We start from the raw sequence: 16948 nt of genomic DNA on the forward strand, positions 1-16948 counted from the left end.
CTTGTAGCTTGATAAATTATTCTATGTATTTTCAAAGAAGCGTGGATCATCATTATTTGGACCGTATAGTATATTAATGAGCTAAATCTGTTTATGGTCCAATAACCATTTTTAAATAGTCCATCTACCTTGCGGATCAGTTTGGAGAATTTGCACATTCGGATCAAAATTATTGTTAATTAATATCATCGTTCTCTCTCTCTCTCTCTCTCTCTCTCTCTCTCTGTGTAACTGTTTCTCTGTGCGTAGGTCTGGGTAAATCTCAAATAGATGTGCTGTTGTTGTGTTATAGTTGTGACAGAATCACAATATCAATGTCCTATATTCCCTTTCTCTGTGTTTTTCCCCCATCATGAGTTAATTTGACATTCATCCTCTTTCTCTCTGTAGGGGAGCATTGTGTAATAGCTATGTGTTAAATGAGCAATATGTGTGATATACGCACATTTATAGTCACATCATCTTCATTCCCCCTCTCTCTCCATTGCAGAAGAGTCGGTACGAGACGTATATCAACCTGCTCCAGGCCAAGATGAGGGCAGAGACAGACGACCTGGAGAAGATAGAGGCTAGCGTGATGAGTGGGATCGGGGAGGGCCGAGGGGGGCGCGAGGGCTACCTCCGGAAGACCCAGTCCTCTCCTTCCATCAGCCAGCACAGTCTCAACGGCAGGGCCTCTGGACGCACTGCCCCGGGCCAGCGAAGTTGAGAGGAGACCCCCCTTAAAAACATCATCATGCACCCCCCTGTAACTGTCCTCTGAGCCAAAGGGCTCACCCCCCTAAATGCCTAAGCACTGGACTCATATCCAACCAACTCCCCCAAATCCTCCCTCCTTCCTATTTCATTGCACAGTAAAGCGGTAATAATTGTTCCAGCTATACAGTATTACTGGTGTTATTTAACCAACAGCTAATTGTCTCTGACAGTGCTTATACGTGCTTATAAGAACACTTATAACAGAGAACACGAAGATGTGGAAAAAAGGATGAAAGAGGAGAGAGGACTTACCTGCATAAAGGAAGTGACATCATAAGGAAGTGTGGAGTGTTTTGGTTTGAGGAGGTGGATGGTGGATTTCAGGGTGGAGGGGCACAGTAGCATCAAGTAGTCTCTCTCACCTGAGCCTTCAACAGGTTTCTCTGGACCATATAGAGCATGGAGACTCAGTGTATCTGAACAGGCCTACTGAGCAGGCCTATGTAACACACCTACTCTATGAGAGCCTTATGATGATGAATAACACTTACTCAGACTCTCAGAACTGTTATGATGATCACCTTGTTGTGTAGACTATTTATTATTGATATGTATTTATTTATTGTAGATTTCTTATTCCACTTGAACCTGAGCTTCATATATGATATCAGACTGAATGAAAGCACTGTGCCATGTCGTATAACCCTTAGTTCTATGTTACTGTCTGGACACCTGTACTGCTGTTATGCTGAGTGGAAGCTGGGATGGAGGAATTTTACTGAGTATGAGGAGTAACAGTTTAAGGGAAAAAGTGAGATGTGTTGTTGAATTGAACATTTTGATTAAGTAGTGTGTGTGTATGTGTGTGTGTGTGTGTGTGTGTGTGTGTGTGTGTGTGTGTGTGTGTGTGTGTGTGTGTGTGTGTGTGTGTGTGTGTGTGTGTGTGTGTGTGTGTGTGTGTGTGTGTGTGTGTGTGTGTGTGTGTGTGTGTGTGTGTGTGTGTGTGTGTGTGTGTGTGTGTGTGTGTGTGTGTGTGTGTGTGTGTGTGTGAGCCTGCATAGTTGTGGGTTTGAAGTTGAGCGATGGCCAGTGGACGAGGGGTTCAGGGTTAAAGGAAGCAGGTCTAACGGTAAAGGATCTGTGTTCTATGTTGTTATTCTTTGATGCAGAAAAAGAGAAGACGCCTCTCCCTGAGTTGGAGCTAGCTCATCTTCCTGTCATATCATCATCAGAGTGCAGATAAAACAATAAAAGACTGAAAGACAAAGCAGCAGGACTGCACAGGCTGAGCAGCAGAGGAAGTAGCAGAAGTGGTGAGCAGCAGAGAAAGTAGAGGAAGTGGTGAGGCAGCAGAGGAAGAAGAGGAAGTGGTGAGCAGCAGAGGAAGTAGAGAAAGTGGTGAGCAGCAGAGGAAGTAGAGGAAGTGGTGAGCAGCAGAGGCAGAAGAGGAAGTGGTGAGCAGAAGAGGAAGTAGATGAAGTGGTTAGCAGCTGAGGAAGTGCTGAGTAGCAGAGGAAGTAGAGGAAGTGGTGAACAGAACACAGCGTTACATGTGGTGTAGAATCATATTCATATCGGAGACCAGAGAGAGGAGACTAACCCAGCTCTCTCTCCAGGAAGGAACCACGTAAAGATGGAGGGAGGAAGGAAGGCAGTGGTTCTGCTGGACTACATTATTCTTCATTGAACTTTGAAACTCATCCCCTTCTCTTTCTCCCTTCCCCCTCTCCTGACTGAACTTCAGATAGGATAGTGTCCCTAATTCTTACGTACACTAAAGCGGTACGGAAAATTTGCACGGTCAGACCAGACACGGGCTATATGGATCCTGTGTTTTTCTATTCCACAGTGATGAGACTGGATCATTGATCCTTAGTTCTGTTTACTGAAGTGGAATTCGGAATCAGAACTGCCATTTTATACATTATTAGTTATGTCTTTCTTACTCTGAGGACCGACCTTGTCACTTTGGCTGTTGTGCTAACTAACCATTGTTTTCCCTATGTTTTAGGGTAGAGCAGTGCTGTTGTAATATAGAAATGTGAGGTTTTTTACTTTGCTGGCCCTGTCTAAAATATTAGTATGTATTTTTTTTGTTTTAACTAAGGAAGCTAGGGCACTTTGTTGTAAAAAAAATTGAAATGTTATATAGTTGTTCTGTTTGTTTTGGGCAGTTTAAAGTGAAATACATCTTTACTAGTTATTATTGTCAGGGCTTCATAAAGTCATCTTTTATATATAATAGAAATTGGTGGTGATGTTTTTATTATAAATTCTTTATCTAGAGATATTTGTCACGGTTGTCGTTGGGAAAGGAGGACCAAAATGCAGCAGGATTGTGGATGCTCATCTTGACGTTTTATTTACTCCAAATATGAACACCAAAATAAAAAACAACGAACTCACGATCAACACAACAGTCTTGTAAGGCTTACTCAAGCTAAACAAGAAACAATCTCCCACAAAATACAAACCCAAACACACCCTAATATATAGGACTCTCAATCAAAGGCAAAGAGACAACACCTGCCTTCAATTGAGAGTCCCAGCCCCAATTAACTAAACATAGAAATAGATACACTAGACTAAACATAGAAATACATGAATATAACACAGTGCCCAAAAACCCCGGAATACATCAATCAAATGCCCTTCTACAACAACCACCACCCCGAACCACATAAAACAAATACCCTCTGCCACGTCCTGACCAAACTACAATAACAATTAACCCTTAAACTGGTCAGGACGTGACAATATTGCCTCAGCACTATGTTTCTATAAGAGAAATGTAATGCAGGCAAGGAAATAATGTGGAAAATGTTGTCTTTCAGTTTGAGTTAAAGAATATTGGCGACTTGCATGCATAGCTAGTTCACAATTTATTACTAATACACATCACATCCACATCGTGGACACAATGAGCAGTTGTTGTCAAGGTAGCACTCACATCTGTAGCCATGAAATACTATGAAAGGCTGGTCATGGCTCACATGAACACCATCATGCCAGACACCTTGGACCCACTCCAATTCTCATACTGCCCCAATAGATTCACAAATTACGCTATCTCTATTGCACTCCACACTGCCCTCTCACACCCTGACAAGAGGAACACCTATGTGAGAATGCTGTTCATTGACTACGGCTCAGCATTCAGCACCGTAGTACCCTCCAAGCTCAGGTCCCTGGGACTGAACACCTCCCTCTGCAACTGGATCCTGGACTTCCTGACGGGCCGCCCACAGGTGGTAAGGGTAGCAACAACACATCCGCCACACTGACCCTCAACACGGGGGCTCCTCAGGGTGCGTGCTTATGTAGTCCCCTCCTGTACTTCCTATTCACCCACGACTGTGGCCACGCACGACTCCAACAACATCATCAACTTTGCTGATGACATGACGGGGGTAGGCCTGATCACCAACGACGATGAAACAACCTATAGGGAGGAGGTCAGTGACCTGGCAGTGTGGTGCCAGGACAACAACCTCTCCCTCATCGTCAGCAAGACAAAGGAGCTGATCATGGACTACAGGAAACAAAGGGCCAAGCACACCCCCATCCATTTTGACAAGGCTGTAGTGGAGCGGGTCGAGAGCTTCAAGTTTCTCTGTGTCCACATCACTAAGGAATTAACACCAACAGTCATCCACACACACCAACACAGTCTTGAAGAAGGCACGACAATGCCTCTTGCCCCTCAGGAAGCTGAAAAGATTTGGCATGGGCCCTCAGATCCTCAAAAGGTTCCACAGCTGCACCATTGAGAGCATCTCGACTGGCTGCATCACCACAAGGCACTACAGATGGTAGTGCGTATCGCACAGTACATCACTGGGGCCGAGCACCCTGCCATCCAGGACCTCTATACCAGGCGGTGTCAGAAGAAGGCCCTAAAAATGGTCAAGGACTCCAGCCACCCAAGTCATAGACTGTTCTCTCTGATACCACATGACAAGCGGTACTGATGCACCAAGTCTGGAACCAACAGGACCCTGAACAGCTTCTACCCCCAAGCCATAAGAATGCTAAATAGTTGTTCCGGGTAGCTATTGGTTAACTATTTAACTATTTGCGTTTAACATTTTTGCCCTAACTCTTTTTACTCACTACATATGCTGTTGTTACTGTTTATTATCTATCCTGTTGCCTAGTTACTTTATCCCTACCTATATGTACATACAGTATATATACCTCATTTACCTCATACCCCTGCACATCAACTCGGACTCATATTACTTTTCTGTTATTTCTCTTTTTTTCCTCTCTGCGTTGTTGGGAAGGGCCTGTAAGTGAGCATTTCACTGTTAGTATACACCGGTTGTTTACCAAGCATGTGACAAATAACATTTTATTTGATTGTCTTTCAAATACATTGTTACAGTTATTGGTTAGCTAGCTAGCGAATTTTAGCCATATTATCATTGACATGAAATCGATCAAAACACCTCAAAACAAGACATGGTATCAATAACAAGATAAAACCCAGCTGAAACCAGCCAACTATGATTCCCCACTTGACAGTTTCTTGTCATTGTTGCTAGCTATCTGACAGTTCAGAATCATAAAGCACGGATTCCAGCCCCATCGATGCGCGTGCAATTTTTTCGCGACATTGTCAGCCAACCTGTCTATTCTTGACCAAGTGAAAAATGATAATTGCAAGTGTTAAGAATTGTGTTCCGGGTAAGACGATTTGAACCTTTTGGCCTTCCATGTGAATAGGCCTATTTTAGCACCATGGACCGCACCATTGTCACATATCGCCATCACCCACACGTTGGAAAGCGCATGAAGTCTCTTCTAGCGAACTTCACACTTCACCAGCAGGTATTCTATTGTCGCCACTACCAGTACTTCCATATTGAAGTTATTTTGGACCATTCTGATTAATATTTTCTGTGGAACTCAGCCAGACACTATATAGACACGAGCATGAGGAATGACGATGTATTGCAATTAGTCATTTTCAGACGAACGGCTTTCCAACATTAAAACAACAACGTACAAAACAGCACACTTTTTCCATCAACATAAATTTAATAAGGTAGTGAAAGTACATAAACAAAGTAATGAAGTACAGTAAGATGCAAGTTATGATGATGCCAGATGTAGGATGAGCAGATTTTTCAAAGCCAACTTAAGCACCATCGTCATGTAGTCAGGAAAGGCCATAAATCAGTAAGAACTGCTCTAGAATGTATGAGAGAAGAAGTTATACATGGGACATGTGGACTGTTATCACAGTTTTCAGACATTTTTACCAACTAAAAAAATAACAATATTGGTGTAGCACTACTTAATCATGCAATTTACTTTAGTAAACCTTCTGAAACACAGACAAAATATACTTAAATAAGTAGAACTCGATACATCTCTGTCCAGCAATGTCATGAAGCCTGGAAAGTAATTTATACTCTCTGAATGTGAGATCCCTATCAAAAATAATATGCAGATTTTGTATTTTCTTAATATATCTAAAGTGCAAGTATTTCTCCATTTTATTCAATGCTTTCTGTAAGTATAAAATACAAAGGGAAAAAAACAGCAATATGCTTTTCCTGTTTATACTGTATGTTAGATTTTTCTGAAAGGATCATCATATTTAACAAACCATATATATATATATATATACACACACACACACACACACCACAGATAAAATATTTTGAAAGGTACAACATATAATATAGGGTTGATAAACGGGTAGTTAGACCATACGGTGACATGGGATATGTTCATTGTGCATTGACCCCCTTCCTCCCCATTGACTTTATAGCCCCTTTTCCCAATGTCTCGTCCCTGTACATAACAGTAGCCTATACAGTCTGCATACATGAAGGACTCTGCATTGGTATGTGCAAAACAGAATGCGTGCTGAGCTAGTAATGGTCAAGGTGACTGTTGGCTTCACAAACAAGATTGTGATTGGCCTTGCCCATATTATAGACTTTTTCTGTGTGTGATTGGTCTGAACTTGAAGGCCCAGTGAAACGTCATAGTGACAATAGAACACTGAAACTAGATCAGTTGAACTGAAGAAAACAAACATCAGATGAACAGATCTTTAAACAGCTTGGTAGAATGAATGGAAGTTAGTTAAGTCTGTTTTGGAATTCTAGTGGGAGAGATTCCAGAAGACCAAACCTCCAAAGGGACTGGTAGAGGTTGTTACCATCGTCATGCAGCTGTTGTTTAGATCACTGGTCAGAAAAGACACATTCCCACTGTTAAGTACAAATAAGAAGAACAAAGCACCTCTAATAGGTCATAAATTCTAAGACATCTCTCTCTGATGCGGACTGCACAAGCACCATCACCACCACCAATGTTACACTGAACTGAATTAGCCATGCTGCTGCACAGTTTCAATCAACCCATTGCAGGTTTTGATTATCGGACAAAAACACATGGCGTCCATTTTGTGCCCCATTGATTAACTGTGCAATGTAAGCAACATGGTAAAGTCATCCACTCTGGACCGTGGCAGTTGGTTCTGACCCCAACACTGTGCTGTACCTTTATAATGTGTGTTCTAGAATCTACTACACAGAACCACTCCACTCCGGAACCAGAACGTACCCAATAGCACCTTGTGAACTGACAAAAGAATGATCACTTTTGTTTAATATTTTTCAAAAATGTGTGCGTTTTACAGAGCGAGGCATACAAACATAAAATGTGAGCTGAATGAGTTAGATGATTAGTATGTCTAGGATTGGCAAGTAAGAGTGTGTTGAAAAAGGTGGATTGAATTTCCAGTCACCATGTCTCGCATTTAAGGCCTGAATTCAATCAAGCCTGTACTGTGTAGAAATAGCATTTGGTCTTTCACAGCGGTAGTGCCGTATTGACTGAATTCTGGCCTCAAATGTGCTTTATGTGTGGGGCACAATGAAGCAGATAAACTGGATTTTACTCTATGCAAAGGATCTCTGACATTCTGGGGCAGTGTTAAGGAATATAATATTCTCCAGAAGAGGAGAGAAACCCAATGTAGCTTTAATGCTGGCCTAGTAAAAGGCCATATAATAGGGGCCCTATATGGGGCCCCACATAGGGACCCATGCATCTCGAGGCCTCGTTCTTACACTTGTAACTCCGACCCAATCCAAATGGCAGGTGGAATTGTAGCAGACCTACTACTGCTCAGTCTGTCTTCAACATCATGCCAGCCGGTCTGATGGCAGTACAGTAGAGTAGGTTTAGATCTACTAAACTAATCCAAGCCACCTGGTGATACTCTAAATCCGGCTACTGATGGTTAACCTAGCTGGCTGATTGTTAATCATCGCTTAAAGAAATCCTCTATGGCATTGTTTACTGCTGAAATGAGAGAAAAGGATGCTGGGTAACTGTCAGAATGATTCGTCTTCACCCCAGGCAGAATGGTTGGTCACTTCATCGTCAGGGCAACCCCCTCTGTCATCGTGTCAATTTGTTGACATTGTCTAATGTTCGTTTAACTTTTCTCCTTCTGACTTTATCCAAGTAAAACAAAAGTTTCAAGATACTATTAAATTAAATTATAAGACACAGAAAGGGGGGGTCTGTGCCTTTAAAACTGACTTGAAGATGATAAGCTATCTGATTTGTGGGAGGGGAAGTAGCTATGTCTCTGTAGCGATTCGGTGAAAAGAGACACAGCAGAAACTTGCCTACACTCACTGAAACACAGTGGGGGTTACTGTATATGAAAGTGATGTAGCGATTCTGTGGAAAGAGAAACAGCAGAAACTTGCCTACACTCACTGAAACACAGTGGGGTTACTGTATATGAAAGTGATGGGAAATCTCACACACTAGTTTGACATCTTTTCACTTAAGTGCAGAGAAAGACTTCACATTTCCATAATAATGCAGAATTCAGCCTCATGCTTTTCAAATATCAAACACATATATATATATTTTTTTGTCTATACAACATACAATGCCACGATTGGCACGTACAATATTGCACACTATAATGTAATGTCCTCACAGTCTGTCATCACACTGTGTAGAGGGAGACTGCTGCTCAGACAACATCATGTGGAGAGTAACATTGAGAAATCAAATAACGCAAGGTGACAAATTAGACCGGCAAGCCCGGTCTACTTTGAATTATATTGGGGCTGTAGCACCATAGAAAGATACTGCCTTGGCCTTTTGGCCTACATCCAGAAAAACCTCACAAGGGACTCTTAGGGCATTCATCCATCATCCGTCTCCATCTCATCCCCACTGACTGACTACTGTACACGTCCAGTTTCAACCCATCTTAAGAGGTGGACAGACTCAACGCCACATCTCTGATGACTATCCATGCTCACATTAGAAGTGCTGCTGCTGTCGCTGTTCTAGGGGCCATTCTCTGCTCCCCTCACCTGTGGAGGGAGACAGGCTACAGAAAAGGGCCTCTGGTTTGACTAGTTAGTGTCGACCAATAGCCATACTGCAGTACAGTACTCATCAATGAAAACATACAGTGGTCGAGAGAGATATCATCAACATCGACCCCAATGTGAAACACGTAAACGAGTGGAGTGTATAAGGCACCAGGTTGTTCTGACGTCAGAGAGGATGCGCCCTCGCGGCTCAGCATGCATGTAGCCGCGCGCTGATGCGTCTTTTTTAGCGTCTCGCGCTCCCATCACCGGTTGAGCATCTCGTTTTTACACCCCATTCCGCACCCCACCCCCCCGGAAAAGAAAACTCGCCCACAGAAAACGTGGGCATTTTAGGATTTAAATACAGCTGATTCACAAAATCATAATTAGTATATCTAGGTTAGCACTTTTTTCATCTAACCATTAGTCCAAATTTGAATGGACATGGTGCAAAGGGGTAGATATTCAATAGTAAAGATGATTTTAGCCCATTTCGGCCTATAGAAGGATTTAGACTCTCCTCTTCATTTATAAGGACTCCATAATGAAGGCCTATGACATGATAGGAACGAGTTATAGCTACATTTTCGATCAAATAAAACACAATTACTTTCTCAAATGCCTTTTAAAAAGAGGTGTAGGCATATTGGCAGATGTGTCTGTTTTTCAGCCTGTGTGTTGCGTTCTGCAGTACACGTTAATGGATAGCGCTTTCATTTTTATTTCCTGCGTACCTTATAATAATAAAGTACATCTGATTTCAGATTTTGGTTTGGTAAAGTAATTTATATATATTCTCTTTGTGCTGATGTCAAATGTTTCTTCACATGGAGATCGTCGTAATTTCCATGTAGGCTTATACCCCGGTTTTTATTTTGTCTTTTTTTTTATTTGCACTTTGGAAACCTTTTCGAAATAGCATGGACGTGTGCAAAATCAGTTTGTTTGTTTGTTAGAGGAATAAACACTCTGTTCATTGTCATTTAAATCAAGTAGGAAACAGTTCATATTTTACAGGTCAAACAGTTATTGATAGCAGCGGCTTACTGTTAAAATGGTTGGTAAGTGGGTGATATCCAGCAATGAGCGAAGAGACAGTACTGCCAATCTGACTGTGAAGGTTGTGTGTGGGGTGCTTCCCTTGGAATTCTCTCTTTATATTTTATAGTAAAAGTCTGATTATAAAGTCTGTTTGTTGCTATTTATTTATTTCTGCTCAAGCCGGTAATCCGTCAATCATCGTCCCCGTCGTCACCATGTTGGCCCTCCGGTAGGAGTTCGGAGGCCCGTTTCTCTCTACTCCGCTCCTGGATCTTTCTCATCTCCTCGGCATATTTACAGAACGTGTTTCCGAATTTGGACCACACTTTGCACGGAACAGTGATGGAGTTCCGGTAGGTAGGCTTCACCTCGCTGACCCGCATGAACACTCCATACTTGTTGGAACCCACGTCGAAGAAAAAGCGCTTGTTGTCAACAGTCAAGGAGGTGCCCTCGGGTAGTTCGGCTGGATCCTCATCCATACCGTAATCATCGATGAGTTTGGCTAAAGCATCACGGAACTCGATAAGTCCCTGCGCTGGAAGCGCAATTGTCTGGCCTTGTGCGCTTCCCAATCCGGGCCCCCGATTAACGGTTTGACGGATCCTGAGGAACCGCCCCCTCTGGTTCTCTTTCAGATCCATGTAATATTTGCGATTCTCTCGCACTAGAAATTCGCTCTTGAGGGCTCGCCGGGGCTCATCCTGCACTATGTCCGGGTTGCTCGGGCCCAGTTGGGCGTAATGTTCGATGAAGTCCCCGAGATAGTCGCGGAACTCCACTGCCACTGACATAGAGAGAGTGAGGCGGCTCTTGTTTCCCCCAGCTCCGACCTCGGCTATCTTTAGGAAGCGGCCTTTTGCATTTTGCTTCACATCTAGGTAGAAGCGCTTATTCTGGATGTCGACTCGCTTCGATGCGAGCTCCTCTGTGTCGTGTTGGAGTCTTGCCGCGGCGCCCATCGCGCCCGGGGGCAGCGAGCCGGGGCCTGTGGCCAGCCCTCCGTGGTCACTGCCACTGTCTCTGTCCGCCATGATGCTGCCTCCCTGCTTACCTTCCACGGTCTCCCTCAGCCTGCTGCAACCTCGAATACCCGTCAACCACTCCGCCGATATCGCGAGAGGTCTACGCTTTAGAAAGGAAATGAAAGTAGCCTACTGTAGTTTTGGAGAGGGGTGTGTTCAAGATATACAAGTTTGCGCCTAAATTGTGCAGCAGCTGCATATAATTCAGTAACGTTTCAACTAAACTGAAGTCCTTCATAATGTGTGATGATGCAATGCTTCATTATAATGTCCCTGATTTCCATTTCCTATTAGTAATATAACATCCTCATATTACACAAAATACCCCAAATGGTCATCATCTGTCATGAGAGAAACGGGTGTTTTGCCTGCATCTGTAGCATCTAACACATTCCTCCAATGAAACTCTAGCCCAGCCAGGTGTTGAACAGAGAAGAGACAGACAATATAAATGTGTATTTTATTGATGTACATGTACAGCATGGTGGATAAAATGAGATTTAATAGTCTAATTAACTGATAACAGTTTATTTGTCTCTTTATGAGATAATTGACTCAGACGTGTTGAAGGAGTGATTTGATTGAGGATGAAAACAGAGCGTCAAAAGGAAATAGAATTTGATGACAGATGGGAATAATTAAAACAGTATTTAGTCTATATAATGTGATCTGTAAAATCATGAGGTAAAATCAGTCAAATATCCTTAGTATGATCAGAAATCACCGTATGATCACTTCTCTACCGGTAACTGATATCATCTTCCTGACGCCGTTTCAGCACCACAGACAGTGCACGTTTTCTGACCTCTAAGCAAGGACATCTGGCTTGCGCTCTGAATGCGAGAGCGGGGGAATCTTGAACGAATTAAGTGATTGATTGATGGGGGGGGAAATACCACCACCATGAAGCTGTGTATGACACAGTGTATCTTGTATCTGTGTATGACATAGCCATCTTTCGTCACACTGTTGGCGGTTTGAGAAGAGAAAAAGCACACATTTTACATGCATCCGCCTATCCACATGTGGCTTCCCCATTACTTCAATGCTGGTAATCGATATTCTCACATGTGGCCACACGCTGAGCCACTCGGCCACCATCACACACGTTACTCATTTTCTCTCGGTGCAAAGATCTCCAGCCCTGTATGAACATGCCCGCAGGACCCGGTGGGTTTCAATAGGTGAAGCGGCTATTGGGTATCATTCCGTGGGGGTTGCCTGCTTGGCTTTGGCTGCATAGTAACCAGTGGTTTGGCCAGATTAGACAGGATGAGGGGTCTCCAACTCACAGGTTGCCGTGCAATAGGCTACTACTGGAACCATTGAGATTTTCGCAGCGTTAGTCATCGCACTAGCCGCAGTGTAGCCTTGTCTCTATACTTACTCTCTGAATCGCCAGCCCTGTGGTTCAGTACGCACTCCTCGAAGCGTTGGGTTTGGTGGATCTTTTTAAACTGAACCGCGACCGAACCATATGCTGTTGCTATCATGGTTGCTCGTGGTTCTGACTCAAGGCGGTTTCATGGACCCGTGGTCAGTGGTCTGAGGTGAGAGGTGTTGGGTGCGCGGCTCCGGTCATTAGTGTGTTTGCGCAGGAAGTGGTAGCAGACGCCAGTGGCCGGCCAGGTGATGTTTGCTCACGTAAGCCGCTCGTGTTTGAGGGGTGCAGGGGACGAGGCTGGAGGGAGCACGCTGTGGCTTCGCCTAACCGGATCACCAGATAACAGTATCCTCTGTCCTTTTCGTTTTACTGAAAAGTAATCCGATTTCTACATTTCTGAAGGTGGATCAAAAAGCCCAATCTTGTGTGTGTGTGGCTGTGTGTATTTGTGCTTTTCTGTTCGCGAAATCTAACATTCGTTTTCCGTTATAGAAAGCCAATGCGCCCACCCATGCAATGACACTTGCTGGAGAGAGAGGATAAACTATAGAGGCTTCATGCAGAGAGAGGATAAACTGTAGAGGCTTCATGCAGAGAGAGGATAAACTATAGAGGCTTCATACAGAGAGAGGATAAACTATAGAGGCTTCATACAGAGAGAGGATAAACTATAGAGGCTTCATACAGAGAGAGTATAAACTATAGAGGCTTCATACAGAGAGAGGATAAACTATAGAGGCTTCATACAGAGAGAGGATAAACTATAGAGGCTTCATACAGAGAGAGGATAAACTATAGAGGCTTCATGTAGAGAGAGGATAAACTATAGAGGCTTCATGCAGAGAGAGGATAAACTATAGAGGCTTCATACAGAGAGAGGATAAACTATAGAGGCTTCATACAGAGAGAGGATAAACTATAGAGGCTTCATACAGAGAGAGGATAAACTATAGAGGCTTCATACAGAGAGGGGATAAACTATAGAGGCTTCATACAGAGAGGGGATAAACTATAGAGGCTTCATGTAGAGAGAGGATAAACTATAGAGGCTTCATACAGAGAGAGGATAAACTATAGAGGCTTCATGCAGAGAGAGGATAAACTATAGAGGCTTCATACAGAGAGAGGATAAACTATAGAGGCTTCATACAGAGAGAGGATAAACTATAGAGGCTTCATACAGAGAGAGGATAAACTATAGAGGCTTCATGCAGAACCTCTGGTTTCGAGTAGAGGGTCATTTACGAGTCTTGTTTTGCGTTTCAAGAGAAAATAATAGGTTTGAAGGAGGATGCAGCAACCAGATTTTTAACCATGCAGAACCGGGCCGTTTCCGCGTCTTAGGCTGGTGTGTCCCCATCTGAAACCGTATGGGGAAAGCGGCAGACACAGATGGCATGGACACTTATGCAAGGTCTGCCGCTCTGCCCTGCTATCGGAGCCTATTCGCAGTCTCCCACTTCAACCCAGCTCCGTCATCCGCGCCCCTCAGCCGCCCCAGCACTGCAGCAACGGAGCCACGGCCGACGGCATGAGGCTTGATCCGGTCCATTTCTCCATGCTGGTCATCGGGGTCTCTTTCGCCTGTTACGCCCCGAGTCTCAATTCCCTCCAGGACCAGGCATACCGATCCGCCGTGGTCATCGAGGGCGAGGTGCGCTCCTCACCGGAAAACGTCTCTCGGGACCCGTACAGTGTGAATGTCAAAGTGCTAGACGTATGGCCCGTGAACAGCGGCGGACTCGAGCGGGAGCAGCTCGTGACCGTCGGGGACTTCGGTTCCGAGGCCCCGTGCACCACTGTAGAGGAGAACCACAGATATATATTTTTCATGGACCCAACAGGCGAGCCTTTAGTATTCAAGGCATCGTTTGCTCCGCTGGACGCCAGCGGAACGGACCTGAAGAAGGATGTGGAGAGCGTGTTGTGTGAGGACTGCGGTAAGTTGAGCTTTTATTGGTCGCTTTAGGGCCGCACGCTAATGCCCCGGTGATATAAGGAGTCTTTAGTCTACCTGTGAGCGCTTAACGGTGATGATTGACAGTTCAAATCTCCATGCCCTGGTGACACATAACTAAGGCGGCTCGTTTTTTTTCCAGGACATGCATGGATGTGTGAGACAGATATCCAAGAGACTGTAGTACATTTGACTATAGGTGAGAGGGATGTAGAATAAACAATACTGGGGACGAGTGAGACGATTCCCATGTACAAAGCACATTGATTTGATATGGACAATCCATCAATATGAAAATGATTTACCGCCTATAGTGTGCATGTTGGTAAAATATTGGCATGCTTGGCTATGTAGAGTCAAAAGATGGAACATAGATTCTGTACAAGGCCTCAGTGCTGGCAAATAAGGATAGTTTAACCAAAGTGAGTGTGTGTGTGTGTGTGTGTGTGTGTGTGTGTGTGTGTGTGTGTGTGTGTGTGTGTGTGTGTGTGTGTGTGTGTGTGTGTGTGTGTGTGTGTGTGTGTGTGTGTGTGTGTGTGTGTGTGTGTGTGAGAGTGAGTGTAGTATCCCATGTCTGAGAATGAGGTGGACAGGTATCAGAGAGAGAGAAAGAAAGAGAGAGTGAGAACGAGAGAGAGAGAGAAAAAGAGTGAATCTGACAGAATATGACACAGTTTCATTTCAAATACCCACCAGTATTCATTCAGATGTCAGTTAGCTCTCAAACAACTTGGAGACTGACACCAGATACCAAATACCCACCAGTATTCATTCAGATGTCAGTTAGCTCTCAAACAACTTGGAGACTGACACCATGTGACAGGAAATAGGGAGACCAATCATCTAGTCTTAACCGGTTGGTGCTGTTAGATCAGGTGGTGGATATTTAGTCCTTTAGGGCCCTTCACTAAAGATGAGAGGCATGACAATGTTTCAGCACCGTGGACAGCTCATATTCTCTGACCTCTGAAAAGCATCCATCCATTCTCAGCCTGTTTTACTTGTTGTCATGTATGATAAGAGTAAGACAGTGGCCTGTTGTCTCTTTAAACCATCAGTTACATTATTTGCTATTCTCTGTGACACATTCTTTGGATGTGTCCAAATAGTCTGGAGAACTGAAGCAGTCTTTGCTCAGCTCATCACCTTTAGCATGATGAAACAATACCGGTATGATCAGGGGCCGTATGTATCAAGCGTCTCAGAGTAGTAGTGCTGATTTAGGATTGGTTTTGCCTTTTAGATCACAATGAATAACGTTACATGGACAGGAAAGACCTGATCCTAGATCAGCACTCCTTTTCTGAGATGCTTGATACATACAGCCCCTGGTCTCTACCTGAGGCTAATGTCAACATCTTCCTGATAGTGTTCAGCACCATGGACAGTACACATTCTCTGACACCTGGAGACTGACACCATGTGACAGGAAGTAGGGAGACCAACCATCCAGTCCTAAACGGTTGATGCTGTTAGATCATGATGAGACACACAAAAAAGAATAATCCTCAACTCATTCTCATTGCTCCCATGACCAGTAATTTGAAAGGCCTTGATGGGTGAAATGGATGCAGTTGAGACCTAGCCACCATTTCCACCTATCAGGGCTCATAATAGAGAGGAGACAACAGGATGCTAGGAGTGTTTGTCTCTGGCAGCTGTGTGTTTCTGTATGGCTGAACCATTCCCTGTCTGCAGCTGTGTGTTTCTGTATGGCTGAACCATTCCCTGTCTGCAGCTGTGTGTTTCTGTATGGCTGAACCATTGCCTGTCTGCAGCTGTGTTTTTCTGTATGGCTGAACCATTCCATGTCTGCAGCTGTGTGTTTCTGTATAGCTGAACCATTTCCTGTCTGCAGCTGTATGTTTCTGTATGGCTGAACCATTCCCTGTCTGCAGCTGTGTGTTTCTGTATGGCTGAACCATTCCCTGTCTGCAGCTGTGTGTTTCTGTATGGCTGAACCATTCCCTGTCTGCAGCTGTGTGTTTCTGTATAGCTGAACCATTCCCTGTCTGCAGCTGTGTGTTTCTGTATGGCTGAACCATTCCCTGTCTGCAGCTGTATGTTTCTGTATAGCTGAACCATTCCCTGTCTGCAGCTGTGTGTTTCTGTATGGCTGAACCATTCCCTGTCTGCAGCTGTGTGTTTCTGTATGGCTGAACCATTCCCTGTCTGCAGCTGTGTGTTTCTGTATAGCTGAACCATTCCCTGTCTGCAGCTGTGTGTTTCTGTATGGCTAAACCATTCCCAGTCTGCAGCTGTGTGTTTCTGTATGGCTGAACCATTTCCTGTCTGCAGCTGTGTGTTTCTGTATAGCTGAACCATTCCCTGTCTGCAGCTTTGTGTTTCTGTATGGCTGAACCATTGCCTGTCTGCAGCTGTATGTTTCTGTATGGCTGAACCATTCCCTGTCTGCAGCTGTGTGTTTCTGTATGGCTGAACCATTCCCTGTCTGCAGCTGTGTGTTTCT

At 44.1% G+C, this 16948-nt stretch overlaps 3 protein-coding genes across 4 annotated transcripts in view; 2 read left to right on the forward strand and 1 right to left on the reverse strand.

Annotated features, from left to right (window-relative positions):
* Positions 1-2943, forward strand: part of LOC106612116 (PH and SEC7 domain-containing protein 2) — a 60660-nt gene extending 57717 nt beyond the window's left edge. Inside the window, exon 15 of the mRNA XM_045724117.1 lies at positions 491-2943. Coding sequence (XP_045580073.1) covers positions 491-709 — 219 coding nt within the window. The 3' untranslated portion in view covers positions 710-2943. The remainder of the gene's footprint in view (positions 1-490) is intronic.
* Positions 2944-5722: 2779 nt separating this feature from the next.
* Positions 5723-11215, reverse strand: LOC106612119 (transcriptional activator protein Pur-alpha). 2 transcript variants are annotated; one of them, XM_014213009.2, is made up of 2 exons: positions 10119-11215; positions 5723-5895 (listed from the first exon to the last, which is right to left on the reverse strand). In XM_014213009.2, exon 1 carries the CDS (start codon positions 11144-11146, stop codon positions 10304-10306), a length of 843 nt encoding a protein of 280 aa, XP_014068484.1. In that variant the 5' UTR covers positions 11147-11215; the 3' UTR covers positions 5723-5895; positions 10119-10303. The 2 variants fall into 2 exon arrangements, with proteins under 2 accessions (XP_014068484.1, XP_045580075.1); XM_045724119.1 differs by having other exon boundaries at positions 5723-6905.
* A 951-nt stretch (positions 11216-12166) lies between these two features.
* Positions 12167-16948, forward strand: part of LOC106612118 (pro-neuregulin-2, membrane-bound isoform) — an 89505-nt gene continuing 84723 nt past the window's right edge. The window contains exon 1 of the mRNA XM_045724121.1: positions 12167-14461. Coding sequence (XP_045580077.1) covers positions 14053-14461 — 409 coding nt within the window. The 5' untranslated portion in view covers positions 12167-14052. The remainder of the gene's footprint in view (positions 14462-16948) is intronic.

Source organism: Salmo salar, chromosome ssa09 (assembly GCF_905237065.1).
Source record: "Salmo salar chromosome ssa09, Ssal_v3.1, whole genome shotgun sequence".
In the NCBI taxonomy this organism is placed as follows: domain Eukaryota; kingdom Metazoa; phylum Chordata; class Actinopteri; order Salmoniformes; family Salmonidae; genus Salmo; species Salmo salar.